The sequence below is a fragment of the Trifolium pratense genome, linkage group LG3 (genome assembly GCF_020283565.1).
Source record: "Trifolium pratense cultivar HEN17-A07 linkage group LG3, ARS_RC_1.1, whole genome shotgun sequence".
NCBI classification, from domain to species: domain Eukaryota; kingdom Viridiplantae; phylum Streptophyta; class Magnoliopsida; order Fabales; family Fabaceae; genus Trifolium; species Trifolium pratense.
This window is the reverse complement of record NC_060061.1, coordinates 54,378,983-54,394,359: the sequence shown is the minus strand read 5'-3', so window position 1 is coordinate 54,394,359 and position 15,377 is coordinate 54,378,983. Positions and strand designations below refer to the sequence as shown.

The 15,377-nt window shown below is 34.9% G+C and overlaps 2 protein-coding genes and 1 long non-coding RNA gene across 5 annotated transcripts in view; 1 reads left to right on the top strand and 2 right to left on the bottom strand.

The window, feature by feature from the left end:
* The window catches only part of LOC123913778, a 14,828-nt gene extending 901 nt beyond the window's left edge, over positions 1-13,927 (bottom strand). The window contains exons 1-2 of one of the 2 annotated variants that reach the window (XR_006811708.1): positions 13,659-13,927; positions 1-467 (exon numbers count right to left, since the gene is read on the bottom strand). The exon at positions 1-467 is cut by the window's left edge and continues 313 nt beyond it. This is a non-coding gene — a long non-coding RNA (uncharacterized LOC123913778). Of the gene's footprint in view, positions 468-10,128; positions 10,629-13,658 lie in introns of those variants that run through there. The other variant, XR_006811707.1, reaches the window with a different exon arrangement.
* LOC123913777 (DNA topoisomerase 1-like) lies at positions 459-13,899 on the top strand. Of its 2 annotated transcripts, XM_045964627.1 has the most exons (15): positions 459-576; positions 688-1,233; positions 2,088-2,446; positions 2,669-3,320; positions 3,504-3,590; positions 4,033-4,079; positions 4,367-4,476; positions 4,569-4,669; positions 5,455-5,547; positions 6,255-6,338; positions 7,232-7,315; positions 8,444-8,512; positions 11,381-11,452; positions 11,544-11,627; positions 12,154-13,899. In XM_045964627.1, exons 1-15 carry the CDS (start codon positions 508-510, stop codon positions 12,268-12,270), a joined length of 2,574 nt encoding a protein of 857 aa, XP_045820583.1. In that variant the 5' UTR covers positions 459-507; the 3' UTR covers positions 12,271-13,899. The 2 variants fall into 2 exon arrangements, with proteins under 2 accessions (XP_045820583.1, XP_045820584.1); XM_045964628.1 differs by lacking the exon at positions 11,381-11,452.
* A 492-nt stretch (positions 13,928-14,419) lies between the features above and the next one.
* Positions 14,420-15,007, bottom strand: LOC123915431 (50S ribosomal protein L12, chloroplastic-like; the record flags this gene model as incomplete). Its single annotated transcript, XM_045966542.1, has 1 exon — positions 14,420-15,007. A coding segment is annotated over one exon (513 nt), but the record flags the coding sequence as incomplete, so codon positions are not given.
* Positions 15,008-15,377: the final 370 nt, after the last annotated feature.

Genomic DNA, 15,377 nt, shown 5'->3' with positions numbered 1-15,377 from the left:
ACTTCATATTTCAGGATGTTCCTTTGTGGCGTATGGATTGAATTTTCCATATCAGATCTGGGTCATCGAATTTTTCTAAGTATTAGTTGCCATTGAAGCTTTCATCCTGATAGCACTATCTACAAAACCAGGTCTTGCAGTGTTACCCGTTTAAGGAAATACCTTGATGATTGATCATAACTCATAAGGGTCAAGAAGGTTGATTTCATCCAAATCAGTTTTGAAGGAGTCAAAACAATCTCATCTGAATTCAGCCAGCGCAGTGACGAACGAAGTTGGCGGTGTCGGCGACAATTAGAGGAAGAAGGAGGAGGAAGATGGAACGCGTGTTTTATGTTTTAATTTTGGCCCTTAGATTTGTTTTTGACACATGTCACACATCTATATATTAAAAAGGAGTAAATGGAGCATAGGTAAATGGAGCATACCTGAGCTCCTTCCTTTCTTCTTTCACGCAAAAACAAAACCTTCAAAAACCATGAAAATCAAATTTCAATCAAAACAACAATGATTCAATTCCAAAGAACCTTCTTCTTCACCAACACCACTTCTTCTCCCACTCTTCGCAACTGCATGGTAATAATAACTATTAATCACACTCTAATTCCCCTTAATCTCTTCTTAATTTTCATTTCAATTTAATTACTTCATCATTATGTCTTAATTCATTATTAAACTGTCTCGCAGTTTCAACTCAGGTCGTTACACAATCCCTTAATCTCGCCGCACTTACCCTCGCTCGTGAATTTAACTACCAACGCCGTTCAACACCGTAACTGTTTCTCGTTTCGCTCTTTTAGTGTAACTAACTTCAATACTTTGAAATCTGTTACGTCCATTAGCGGTTTCGGTTTACCGTTTCGGGTGAATGGCGTTGGAAGGAGTTTACGGTATTTGTCTGCTGTGCCGGAGAAGAAGAGTAAATGGAAGAAACCGGTAAAAGCTGTTGCCGTTCGCGGTAAGGATAAGAAGGATGCTAGTTCTGGTGAATCTGTGGATAAAAATGTTAAAAATGTGGAGTTAGAGAAAAGTAGTTTAAGTGAAGAGATCAAGAGTGATAAACAGGATTCCAAAATTAATAATGTTAAGAAGACGAAGAAGAAGAAGCCACCGAGTAAGAAGAAAGATGTTAAGACTTCTGCTGCAACTGATTCAACCGATTCATCGAAAGCTGTTGGTGAAGAAGTTTCTAAAAAATCACCTTCCAAAGGGAAGAAGAAGACTAATGTAAAGGTTAGTAATTGACTACGATTCTATGAAGCATTGACACCGATACATGGCACCTGACACGACACAGACGGTAGATAATGTAGTAATTTAAGAAAATAGAAGTGATTGAATGAATGTGTCAGACACTAGAAAATTTATGTATTGTTAGTACAAGGTTTTAGATTATGGCTGCTTAGTATAGTAGTTACCATACAATCACTGAAACATGAAAAAATAATTGTTGTGGCTCCAATGCTGATGTAGTGATAACAAGTTTCGTAAAACGTTTATTATGTTTGGATATTTAATAGGGAGTGGAGTGGAATGTCAGTAAGTCTTAGCTCAACCGATACATATTGATATTGCTAGGTTGTACACTTTCACCCGGGTTCGAACTTGGGACCTTGCAGTTGTGTGTGTGAATTTCTGGTGGTAATTGCCACTTTGCATATAGAGTGGTGTGGTATTCATGTAATAAACATGTATTTTTATTGTTTGGATATTTTAATGATTGAACGGAGAACAACAAAATGCTCAATTTTATTATTTCCCTAATTAGATGGGGAGAAAAAACAAGGTATTAGATGGGATGGGGTTCGTCCCATTATATCAAATTTTAAAGCATTAAAATAAAATATATCAAATTTTAAAGCATTAAAATAAAATATGCTTTTAATGATTTAATTTCGTCCCATTTGTCAATCAAAAACATAGCCTTAGTATTGTGGCCAAATTTGTGAGGCACCATTTTTTGGGTCTTAACCCTTTGATTCCCAGGGGAAAAGGGCTCTTGTAATCCGGTTTGCAATTTGAAACACCGATATAGTGCTCAGTGTTGTTTTAATTTTAAGCGTAGATGCTAACATGGGTTTGTTCAGGAGAGTTCGGCCGTTAGCACTTCAAAAGAAATACAGGATGGTTCTGCTTCTACAAGGTCAAAGAAAAAGGACGTAAACTCTAGCCAGGTTGATCTTGAGAAGCCGCTAGGAAATTTTACGGGAAAACCACTGTATCCACCTACGGGAAAGTCTGTGATGGTCGTGGAGTCTGCTACGAAGGCAAAGGTTATTCAGAGATACCTTGGTGATATGTATGAAGTATTGCCAAGCTATGGTCATGTAAGAGACTTGGCTGCAAGGTCTGGATCTGTGCGGCCCGATGATGACTTTAGTATGGTGTGGGAAGTTCCATCATCTGCCTGGACTCAGCTGAAGAGCATCAATCTTGCCTTGAGCGGGTACATTCTCACATCTACTTACTCTAGTTTTCCAGCAGCACCGGTTCATTATATTAGTACAATTCTCCGTGGGTGCACTAATCATGGTTGATGTTCAATATTTGTTATGTTATTAAACAAATTACTTATGATTAATTGCAATGGATTGTTCACTTGCATGCTTTTATGCACAAGTGTCTGACAACCTGTCTCTTGCTTAATTCATTTTATGTTGTTTCACAGAGCAGAAAATCTTATTATTGCATCAGATCCTGATCGCGAGGGAGAGGCTATCGCTTGGCACATAATTGAGATGTTACACCAACAAGGAGCTCTGCGCGATAATGTTTTTCTGGCTAGAGTTGTCTTTCATGAAATAACCGAGCAATCTATAAAAACTGCTTTGCAAGCACCGCGAGAGATTGATGTGAATTTGGTTCATGCTTACCTTGCACGGAGGGCCCTCGATTATTTGATTGGGTTTAATATTTCACCATTACTATGGAGGAAGTTACCGGGTTGCCAATCAGCAGGAAGAGTTCAATCTGCTGCACTTTCTCTTATATGTGATAGAGAAATGGAAATTGATCAATTTAAACCCAAGGAGTATTGGACTATGGAGGCCAAGTTTGATAGGAAAGAGCGGATATCAAACAAGGACGTAACATTTCGTGGTCGCTTGACCCATTTTGATTCTAACAAGTTGACTCAATTTTCAATTACCTCTGATGGGCAGGCAAGGGATATTGAAGGCAAGGTAAACTCTGCAGAGTTTCAGGTTATTAGCATGAAAAAAAACAAAGTTCGAAGAAATCCTCCAACACCTTATATAACATCAACACTTCAGCAAGATGCTGGAAATAAATTGAAATTCTCAGCAAGTCAGACAATGAAGGTACTAATTTTAATTTATTCCTATCCTATTTTCCTACTTGACATTGACATAACAATTAAGTATTAACCATGCCTGTAATGAACAATATTTGGTTTTCCTCTGGAATTATGATTTGATTATGTTTACATTTTAGATTTTTTAGAATTACTTTTATCGTTAATCTCTATTGAATTATGAATGCAGATTGCTCAGAAACTCTACGAGGGAGTTGAATTGTCTAATGGTAAAGCAGTGGGGTTGATAACATACATGAGAACTGATGGATTCCATGTAGGTATCGCTTTGGTTGCATGAATATATGGTGAAACATTGTGAACTACTCATTGTGCATTGTATATAAATATTATATTTATTTATTATTAATTGTCCACCGAAGCCGATGTCATCTCAAAATATATCCCCCTCCTTGTGTTGTATAGTAATTATGTCATCGGCTTTGATGTCGTCGGCTTCAATGTCATCAGCTTCGATGTCATCGGCTTACCGTATTTAACATTGCGTCTCTATAATAATTATGTCATGAATTGTGGCTAATTAAATATGTAAACTAATCTCCTGTTATCTTCCACATGAGACTGCAATTTTGATTTTTACTAGTGGGTTCACACATGTGGTTGTCATTTATATTTATTTAGAAGTCTTTCTGTCAATCCAATAATTTTGTTTGTGGGTAATCGTTTCTATTTTTAACAGTTGGATTTTTCTTTCTTAGATTTCTGATGAAGCTGTTGCCAATATTCGCTCCCTGATAATTGAAAGGTGATGTGTGCATCTCCATACTTAATTCTGCTTAATGTTGCGAACGGAGCTTCAATACTACTGAATATAAAATGAGTTTATTAGCATGCACCTTACTAGAAGCTTATTTTCTTATACGGATTTTTCATGCATTTCATGCGTAAGAAAGTGGCCCGGGGATGAAAAGTGCAGTTCTGTTCTATCTACATTTAAGTCATTTATTGTTATTTTTATTTAAATTCGAATGCTTATTTTGTGTTTAAGCAAGTTTTAATATTTTTTGTGCGGTTTAAATTTACTGGGTGCAGGTATGGACAAAATTTTGTTGCACAAAGTCCACCTAAGTATTTTAAAAAGGTGAAAAATGCACAAGAAGCCCATGAAGCCATTAGACCAACTGACATACGTTATTTACCATGTAATATGAGATGTGCTTCTTTCATAAATATTTTAACTTATTGATTAACCAAGGGCTACAGCTAACAACATTAATTTTTGATGACTTGTAAGCAATGCTGGCTGGGGTGTTAGATGAAGAATCCTTGAAGCTTTACACACTTATTTGGTCAAGAACAGTTTCATGTCAGATGGAACCAGCTATTCTTGAGAAGGTTAGAATACAAAATATCCATCGGGATAAAGTATAAAATGTTTGAAGTCGTTTTTTTAACTAGCTGCTTTTTATAATTTTTGCTTGGATGATTTGGTGTAGATTTATTTAGAAGTCACACTTTCGAAGTGATGGGACTTTCTTTTCTTCTGCTTTTTAAATGGTAAAATATTTTTATTAAGGTACCACAAATTTTTATTTTATTAAAGAACCGCCAAAACAAATACTTTTATTAAGGAAGAAAAAAGTATAACGAAAGGGGATAAGACATCTTCGCAAGAAAAGGAAGCCAGACTGGAATCTAGGAAATTGGAACATGTAACAAAACCTTTTTATCTATGTTGTTAATCTGAGATAGCAGCGCGCAGCGCTGAACCCCAAAATCCCTCTGGTCACTATTATAAGTAAAAAACCACTTTGGGTTCATTGAAAAATAATTTTCCGCAATTTGTGGCTGCTACAACCACCATTGCTGAAGGAGGCGTGCAGGGAGATGGCGTCGCGCCAAACCTACCATTGCTACGCTATTGACAACATAGCTTTCTGTAAATGTATGAAATCACTAGTAGCGCTAATAGACCACGAACAGAACATGTATGGGTGGCTACAAAAAGAAACCTCTCTAAAAAAAGTCTGATATTACTTTGTGTTAGATTGTGTCTGTCCTAAATAAAGATCATTAAAATAATATATGATCTTGAAATATACTCTGTGTTCATCCACGTGCTTCAATCTGATATTATTATTCTTGATCCGATATATTTCCTAATGTATTTATGGTTCCAGATACAAGTCGATATTGGAAATGCTGATAAGTCTATCATGTTACGGTCTGCTAGCTCAAGGGTTGAGTTTCCTGGATACCAGGCAGTTTTCACGGTATAGTTAGTTCTTGCATATACGTTATATTGTGAGGTGATGTTATTTAGTCTTGTGATGGTTTGTAATCATTCATTTACCAGTATATTGTGCTTCACAAGTAATGGGTTTTATTTAGTTATTTATTAATTATGATAATTGTTAATTTCCATCAAATTAATTATTGTTGTTAATTTGTTCTCATAATTTTTATTGTTATCAACAATGGACTATAGTATTATTTTCAATTCATGTACCAGTTAGCTGCAACGGGGCAAATGTCTATTATCTGTAGATTTTAAATTTAAAGGTTGTGTAGAAATAAATTTTGAAGTTCTGCTACATGCTTCAAAGCATACATTAGCTATCCAAAATCATGTTTTGACCTTGAACATTATATCTAATATTGAATATTAAAATGTTTTGCAAAGATTTTCTGTGCTGTTTTGCTATATTTCTACCAAGTCTCCACACCCAATTTTAAATTTTTATATATTGAAGTGTAGAGATGCATGTGGTTCTATATTGTGTCGTGTGTATTACTTGATAATTTTTTTTATGTTCCTGTTAAATACCAGTGCTTTAAAATGTTTAACCTCTAGGTCTTTGAATGGTTTTGTATCTCCATCAATTTAAGCTAAAGTTGAGAATGCCCACATGTACCTGTGAAAGAGTAGGACAGTAAAACCAATGTTCCCGACTTATGTATGGTTCTTTTTCACTCCTAGGACATTGTCACTGAAGCTGGACAAGATAGAGACAGTGATGGATCCAATCATGATCTAGCTTTTGAGGTTCTAAATTCCTTGAAGGTAATATTTCTTGAAATTTATTGTTGTTTATGCTATTGAAAATAATTTCACGCCTCTCCATTTACGTGCCAGTTTGTGCCTTGTAAGTTCATTTTATACACTGCTTTTCTTGGCTTCCTTATGCTGCTCATTAGGTTTTAAAAGGACAGTCTTGGCATACAGACAAGACAGCAAGGCTCCTTGTAAAATGTAAATTGTAGCAGTTTCTTGTCTTCCACATTCTATTTTATTATTTTCCTATTTGGGCAAGCCAACTCTTCTAAAAGCTTTTGCTGGATGGTAAAATTTTTCTTCAAATATTCCTTGTGCAATAGCCCTTTGGATTTAAAGTTTGTCTATGTAGATGTCCATTTTACCTTGTGTAGAAACTAAGCTTGATTTGAAAGTGTTAAGAGTCTCACATCGGATATGAGATGGCCCGAGCATGGGTTTATAAGTAGAGGCAATCCTCATCTTACAAGCCGGTTTTGTAGGGATGAATTAGGCCCAACTCCAATTCTATGAGAAAGAATGGGGTAGCAACTATTGAACTTTGATCACTTAGTCAATAGGTTATAGGGGGAATTAGTTGCATGTCAAGGATCAACTTTAGTGGAGGCTCAATAATGTGTTTATGTCGCTGAAAATTTGCTATTCATTTTGCTAATTGTTGATACCTTGCCTTATGCTAGGTTTTTATGTATCTATTTTGTGTTTCCAATCTATGAATTCCCATTTATGGTGCAGAAAGTTGTACATATCAATCCGAAATTGGACTTGCACCATTGACAGATTAAAACTATTTCCTGATTGCATTGTTTTTTGGACATAATTACTCCTCATTTACGCTCCAATATTTATTGATGCCATAAATTATGCAACACCTTTCTCTTCATTGACTTTTTTTTATATAGACAGAGGATCTGTTACATCTTGTTGAAACTGAGGGGAGTCAGCACCATACACAACCACCACCACGTTACTCCGAAGCATCATTAGTAAGTCATTTTTTATGCTTCAGGAGTAGTATTGACCATGAATGTGCTGATTTCAGCTGTTACTACTCTTTTGTTGTACTCCCTCCGTGCCATATTATAAGCAAAAAAAATATTTTCACACTTCTTAAGAAAAGTAAAATATGGTAATTTGAAGTATGACTTTTTGTGTTTTCCTTGGAATAAGTTTCATAGGAAGATGTAAAAAGAATTTCTATTGCTTATTGATTACAGTATAGGGAAAAGAAGAAAGAGAGTAAATTAAATGCAATTTGTATTTAATTTCTTGAGAATAAGTAAAAAGTAAATCTTGAAAATGATAAAAGTTGTTTTTTTCGCTTATAATTTGGGACATTAAAAAGTGATTATTTTTGCTTATAATATGGGACGGAGGGAGTATGTAATATATGATTGATATTGGAATCCTAACTATGGGTTGTATATTTTGAATAGATAGAGATTGCATTTTAACATGCCTGGAATTATGTTATATACATACTTTGAGCAATGCTATTGTTAAGCTTCAAAATGTTGGTTTTTATGTTCCCATATATCGTAATGTCTTGAGCCAGTTCCGAAAGATGTGCAAGTCTATAAGATTTCAATTTATTTGTAGTTTAATCGTAATAGTTGGTCTTAATTGATGCTTGCTTTTTGTTTATTGGATTTTCTTTTCCTTCTAACAGTGTACTTTTATGATTACTCATTGAAACTTTCAGTAACTTGCATCTGTTAATTCATCTGAAGATAGAAAATTGTGCATAATGAGATACTGTTTTAAACATATTTATCTTGTGGTTGGCTGTTAACTAGTGACAGTCCCTCATGCCATCGACTTGTGCACAGAGAGGCTACGTTGTGTGTTTTGTTACAATGAACTTGTGCACAGATATGCATATATTGAATTCTTTATCATGTAAATATTTATGATTTATAATTTCATATTATCTTCTACGTTATGTGAAATAAATAGATCTATTGGCACATATTGAGTTCAACATGAATTGGAGCTCTTTGAAATATATATGCTTTGTTTGGCAAGGAGGAGATAGAGATATCTAATTTCTTTTACACCTTGTCTTTTTTGTTGTATCTTTTTAGCATTTCCCTTATGATATTTGCATGTCACAGGTTAAGAAGCTTGAAGAGCTTGGGATTGGAAGACCTTCAACATATGCAAGCACATTAAGAGTTTTACAGGTATTTGACTTGGGGACATTAAGTTACAAGTTGCGATCATCAATAATTATCAATGTTTTAAAAACCAGTAAGAGCTCCGGGTCATGGTTCACCCGGTTGAACTGTTGTTGGTTGAACCGGATAATTAATAAATAAGATCGAAATTTTTTGTTGTTCATTGGAAAAGGAACGTCACTAGAGACAAGGTTTTTGGAGATAGAAGTTGCATGGATGGAAGGGGAGAGAATTAAGAGAAAGTGGAGTGCGATGTTGCTCAAATGAGTTACTTATATTTCACAATGAGGTTCAAACTTATATACAAGAGAGAATCCTAAAATAAGGAAACTAAATCTATCATAATAAATAAAAATCAACACTCCACCTCAAGCTGGAGCATATATATCGTATGCATCCAGCTTGTTACATATATAATCAATACGAGGCCCCCGTAGAGATTTAGTGAGGATATAAGCTAACTGATCATTTGAGCTCACTGAAGAGGTTTTAATGATGCCAGAAAGAATCTTTTCTCTAATAAAGTGACAATCAACTTCTATATGTTTAGTCCTCTCATGAAAAACTTGATTTGAAGAAAGATACAACGCAGACTGATTATCACACATAATTTCCATAGGACCTAGTTCACAAAACTTTAGCTCTTGTAACAAATGCTTCAACCATAAGAGCTCACAAGTAGTGTGGGCCATAGCAGGGTACTCTGTCTCTGTGCTTGACCTTGCAAGAACAGTTTGCTTTTTACTTTTCCATGATTAAAACACAATAACCTGAAGTAGACCTTCTATCATTCACATCACCGGCCCAATCTGCGTCTGAATAATATCCAACAGTATCAGTAATGTATGACCTCTGTCTGAATAAACAAGTCCTTTTCCAGGTGACCCTTTAATATACCTCAAGATTTGAACTACAACATTCCAATGACTATCACAAGGTGAATTTAGGAATTGACTCACAACACTAACAGCAAACAAAATATCTGGTCTTGTCACGGTGAGATGGTTTAGTTTTCCAACTAACCTTGTATATCTACCTGGATCAGGATGTGCCCCCCCCCGATTCTTAGAAAACAGGTTGGGTTCGTTACCCATCTCTTTATTATTTTGGCTTCTCTGCCATATATCAATCTAGCATAGTGGAGTGGATGACCCTTAAAGCGTATACCCACCAGCTGAAGTTGGATGTATTACTGGATACAATTAAAGTGTATACCCACCAGCTGAAGTTGGATATATTACTGGATACAATTAAAGCGTATACCCACCAGCTGAATTTGGATATATTACTGGATACAATTAAAGCGTATACCCACCAGCTGAAGTTGGATATATTACTGGGTACAATTACAGCGTATACCCACCATCTGAAGTTGGATATATGAATCATATGACGTTATGTTGTTCTCTCAGGCTCTTTATAATTGTTTTCAATAGCCTGTTTCACAGCAGCAGAAATAGTTTCGGCATAGTCTTTATAAAACACTATGACTTCCCTATCAATGCTATCATCCTGAAAAAAAACAAAAAAGAGCCAAAATCAAATTCAACAAAAATCCATATATATTTAGATTTCAAATGATCGAAATGTTGCAGTGTAAAGTTTTTTAAATTTTAAGTATATTCAGGATAGAATTGTTAGTGGCAGGAAATGTGGTTGAATACCAACAGAAATTGGGATTCAATGGTAGAATCCCAACAGATATTAATTCAGGAATCTACCTTGCAACTTCACATAAAATCATCAGTGTTACCCTTACTAGTCCATGGTACTTCAAGTGATATGCTGTTTAAATATTGTAATCACCGAAAATTATTTTACCTCATTTTATATATGATCCAAGAGTATGATGATCCAAAAGGTCGTCATACTCCATATACAGCATCAATGAAATTGCATAAACGCATATTCTAAAACCACTATTCTAAGCCTGAGTACTTATGCATAATATTGTTTGAACCCAAAGTAAGAAACAGTAAGATTGTCATGAAGGCAAAAATTGCTGGATTTACAATAAGAAAATGTTACAATCACTAACCACAAATGTCTTCAAATAATCCAAAAGCTTCTTAGCAGCTTCACAGATCTGGTTGAACTTAGGACCATTGACTCTGCCCAAGTTCTGCAGAATTCGGAAGGAGAAATTAGATTAGAATAAATAGTTGAAAAAGTATTATAAAGTAACTTAGTTTTTAGATGTTACAATCACTAACCACAAGCTCCTCAGCAGCTTCACGGATCTGATCAGCCTTAGCCTCATGTAGAACTTCAATTCCGGGCAAGTTCTGCGGAATTCGGAAGGAGAAATTAAATTATAAATAGTTGAAAAACTATTCTACAGTTGACAGATTATGAAATAATATCAAAAGTAAATTATATTGGTTAACGAAGGAATTTATGAAATAATATATCAAAAGTAACTTAGATTTCAGATGTTACAATCACTAACCACAAACGTCTTCAAAAAATCCCCAAGCTTCTCAACAGCTTCACGGATCTGATCAACTTTATCCTTAGTTAGATCTTTGAAGTTCTGCAGTAAAATAACAACAACATTACGCAACTGATTATTGAAGTTCAGAACTTCAATAATCAGTTGCGTAATGTTGTTGTTATTTTACTGCAGAACTTCAAAGATCTAACTAAGGATAAAGTTGATCAGATCCGTGAAGCTGTTGAGAAGCTTGGGGATTTTTTGAAGACGTTTGTGGTTAGTGATTGTAACATCTGAAATCTAAGTTACTTTTGATATATTATTTCATAAATTCCTTCGTTAACCAATATAATTTACTTTTGATATTATTTCATAATCTGTCAACTGTAGAATAGTTTTTCAACTATTTATAATTTAATTTCTCCTTCCGAATTCCGCAGAACTTGCCCGGAATTGAAGTTCTACATGAGGCTAAGGCTGATCAGATCCGTGAAGCTGCTGAGGAGCTTGTGGTTAGTGATTGTAACATCTAAAAACTAAGTTACTTTATAATACTTTTTCAACTATTTATTCTAATCTAATTTCTCCTTCCGAATTCTGCAGAACTTGGGCAGAGTCAATGGTCCTAAGTTCAACCAGATCTGTGAAGCTGCTAAGAAGCTTTTGGATTATTTGAAGACATTTGTGGTTAGTGATTGTAACATTTTCTTATTGTAAATCCAGCAATTTTTGCCTTCATGACAATCTTACTGTTTCTTACTTTGGGTTCAAACAATATTATGCATAAGTACTCAGGCTTAGAATAGTGGTTTTAGAATATGCGTTTATGCAATTTCATTGATGCTGTATATGGAGTATGACGACCTTTTGGATCATCATACTCTTAGATCATATATAAAATGAGGTAAAATAATTTTCGGTGATTACAATATTTAAACAGCATATCACTTGAAGTACCATGGACTAGTAAGGGTAACACTGATGATTTTATGTGAAGTTGCAAGGTAGATTCCTGAATTAATATCTGTTGGGATTCTACCATTGAATCCCAATTTCTGTTGGTATTCAACCACATTTCCTGCCACTAACAATTCTATCCTGAATATACTTAAAATTTAAAAAACTTTACACTGCAACATTTCGATCATTTGAAATCTAAATATATATGGATTTTTGTTGAATTTGATTTTGGCTCTTTTTTGTTTTTTTTCAGGATGATAGCATTGATAGGGAAGTCATAGTGCTTTATAAAGACTATGCCGAAACTATTTCTGCTGCTGTGAAACAGGCTATTGAAAACAATTATAAAGAGCCTGAGAGAACAACATAACGTCATATGATTCATATATCCAACTTCAGATGGTGGGTATACGCTGTAATTGTACCCAGTAATATATCCAACTTCAGCTGGTGGGTATACGCTTTAATTGTATCCAGTAATATATCCAAATTCAGCTGGTGGGTATACGCTTTAATTGTATCCAGTAATATATCCAACTTCAGCTGGTGGGTATACACTTTAATTGTATCCAGTAATACATCCAACTTCAGCTGGTGGGTATACGCTTTAAGGGTCATCCACTCCACTATGCTAGATTGATATATGGCAGAGAAGCCAAAATAATAAAGAGATGGGTAACGAACCCAACCTGTTTTCTAAGAATCGGGGGGGGCACATCCTGATCCAGGTAGATATACAAGGTTAGTTGGAAAACTAAACCATCTCACCGTGACAAGACCAGATATTTTGTTTGCTGTTAGTGTTGTGAGTCAATTCCTAAATTCACCTTGTGATAGTCATTGGAATGTTGTAGTTCAAATCTTGAGGTATATTAAAGGGTCACCTGGAAAAGGACTTGTTTATTCAGACAGAGGTCATACATTACTGATACTGTTGGATATTATTCAGACGCAGATTGGGCCGGTGATGTGAATGATAGAAGGTCTACTTCAGGTTATTGTGTTTTAATCATGGAAAAGTAAAAAGCAAACTGTTCTTGCAAGGTCAAGCACAGAGACAGAGTACCCTGCTATGGCCCACACTACTTGTGAGCTCTTATGGTTGAAGCATTTGTTACAAGAGCTAAAGTTTTGTGAACTAGGTCCTATGGAAATTATGTGTGATAATCAGTCTGCGTTGTATCTTTCTTCAAATCAAGTTTTTCATGAGAGGACTAAACATATAGAAGTTGATTGTCACTTTATTAGAGAAAAGATTCTTTCTGGCATCATTAAAACCTCTTCAGTGAGCTCAAATGATCAGTTAGCTTATATCCTCACTAAATCTCTACGGGGGCCTCGTATTGATTATATATGTAACAAGCTGGATGCATACGATATATATGCTCCAGCTTGAGGTGGAGTGTTGATTTTTATTTATTATGATAGATTTAGTTTCCTTATTTTAGGATTCTCTCTTGTATATAAGTTTGAACCTCATTGTGAAATATAAGTAACTCATTTGAGCAACATCGCACTCCACTTTCTCTTAATTCTCTCCCCTTCCATCCATGCAACTTCTATCTCCAAAAACCTTGTCTCTAGTGACGTTCCTTTTCCAATGAACAACAAAAAATTTCGATCTTATTTATTAATTATCCGGTTCAACCAACAACAGTTCAACCGGGTGAACCATGACCCGGAGCTCTTACTGGTTTTTAAAACATTGATAATTATTGATGATCGCAACTTGTAACTTAATGTCCCCAAGTCAAATACCTGTAAAACTCTTAATGTGCTTGCATATGTTGAAGGTCTTCCAATCCCAAGCTCTTCAAGCTTCTTAACCTGTGACATGCAAATATCATAAGGGAAATGCTAAAAAGATACAACAAAAAAGACAAGGTGTAAAAGAAATTAGATATCTCTATCTCCTCCTTGCCAAACAAAGCATATATATTTCAAAGAGCTCCAATTCATGTTGAACTCAATATGTGCCAATAGATCTATTTATTTCACATAACGTAGAAGATAATATGAAATTATAAATCATAAATTCCACAGCAAAAGCGCATTGGGAAACGATAATTTGGACACCACGCAATTTCAGCGTGAAATCAAACATACACTTAAACCACATTGCATAACATCAATCAATTGAAACTTAAACTTCGCACACATTAGACAATCTCAATCGTCGCATTAAACTAGTATCATTTACATTTCAAACTCAAACTACATTGCAGGCATTAGACAATCTCAGCCATTAGATTAAAGTCATTAAACTATTATTTACATCAAATAAACAACAAATTTTTTTCTTCCAATTATCCAAACACTTAACATTTTTATCATTTCAATATACTTATCTTTTCCAACAAATTTTCTTCTTGCATCCAAACAAGCCTAAAAGGATAATGCACATATAAAAAATGATAAATCCAAAAAACAAAATCAACTAAAACACATTAAATAAAATTAATTAATACATTTGTTTTTAATTCAGGTTTATAATAATAATATAACAAGAACTAACTCAATTTTCAACACTACAACATCTTAATAACAATTTGAAATTACAACAAAAATTAAAAATTTGGGGAAAAATTGAAACCCTACACAATGGTAACTTTAGCACCTGCAGTTTCAAGTTGTTTCTTAGCATCATCAGCTTCATCTTTAGAAACAGCTTCTTTGAATTTCTTCGGTAAACCTTCAATCAATTCCTTAGCTTCTTTCAAACCTAAATTCGTCAAAGCTCTCACCGCTTTAATAGCTGCAATTCTAGCATTACTAGGAACTTCTTCAATTACAACATCGAATTCAGTTTTCTCTTCAACGACAGCAACTTCAGCGGCGGCAGGAGCAGCAACAGCGGCGGCGGGAGCAAATGAAACGGCGGTTACACCGAGTTTGTCTTGGAGATAATGGACTAAGTTTTTGGCTTGTTCGAGAGTTAGAGATGAGATTTCGTTACCGAGTTTTTCGACTTCGGCGGAGACGGCGGTGATTGGACGGAGACGGGTGGTGCGATGAATGAGGGGGGTTTGGGGATGAGAAATGGAGGGATGTGATTGGTTTAGAGGTGGGGATGGGAAAAGAAAGTTTGAGAGGTGAGATTGTTGTTGTTAAAGCGGTTGTTAGTGCCATCGTTGTTGTTTGTTGTTAGAGAGAAAATTGAAGTGTTCAAAGAAGAGAATGAAAGAGTGAGAGAATGAGAAAAATGAAGATAAGGGAATGGATATAATGAGTGAAATGAAAGGCTTAAGAAGATGGATAAAAAGAATATAATAAAAAAATAGAAATGAAATTTAATGTTATAATGTGACAAGAAAAATATTAGTATAAAGTTTGAAAATTAAAAATGAAATAAATATAAGAATAAAAAAGGGGCATTAGAAGAATCGAACTACGGACCTCTCGCACCCAAAGCGAGAATCATACCACTAGACCAAATGCCCAGTTATGTTTCTAATTAAGTTTAAGCATATATAATTA

What these genes read in the sequence shown, in the direction of transcription:
- LOC123913777 (XM_045964627.1), top strand. Translation starts at nt 508, where the DNA reads ATGATTCAATTCCAAAGAACCTTCTTCTTCACCAACACCACTTCTTCT. An exon ending in AGAAGAAGACTAATGTAAAG is followed by an intron (nt 1,234 to 2,087) that starts GTTAGTAATTGA and finishes GGGTTTGTTCAG; the next exon opens with GAGAGTTCGGCCGTTAGCAC. An exon ending in CAGCAAGTCAGACAATGAAG is followed by an intron (nt 3,321 to 3,503) that starts GTACTAATTTTA and finishes TTATGAATGCAG; the next exon opens with ATTGCTCAGAAACTCTACGA.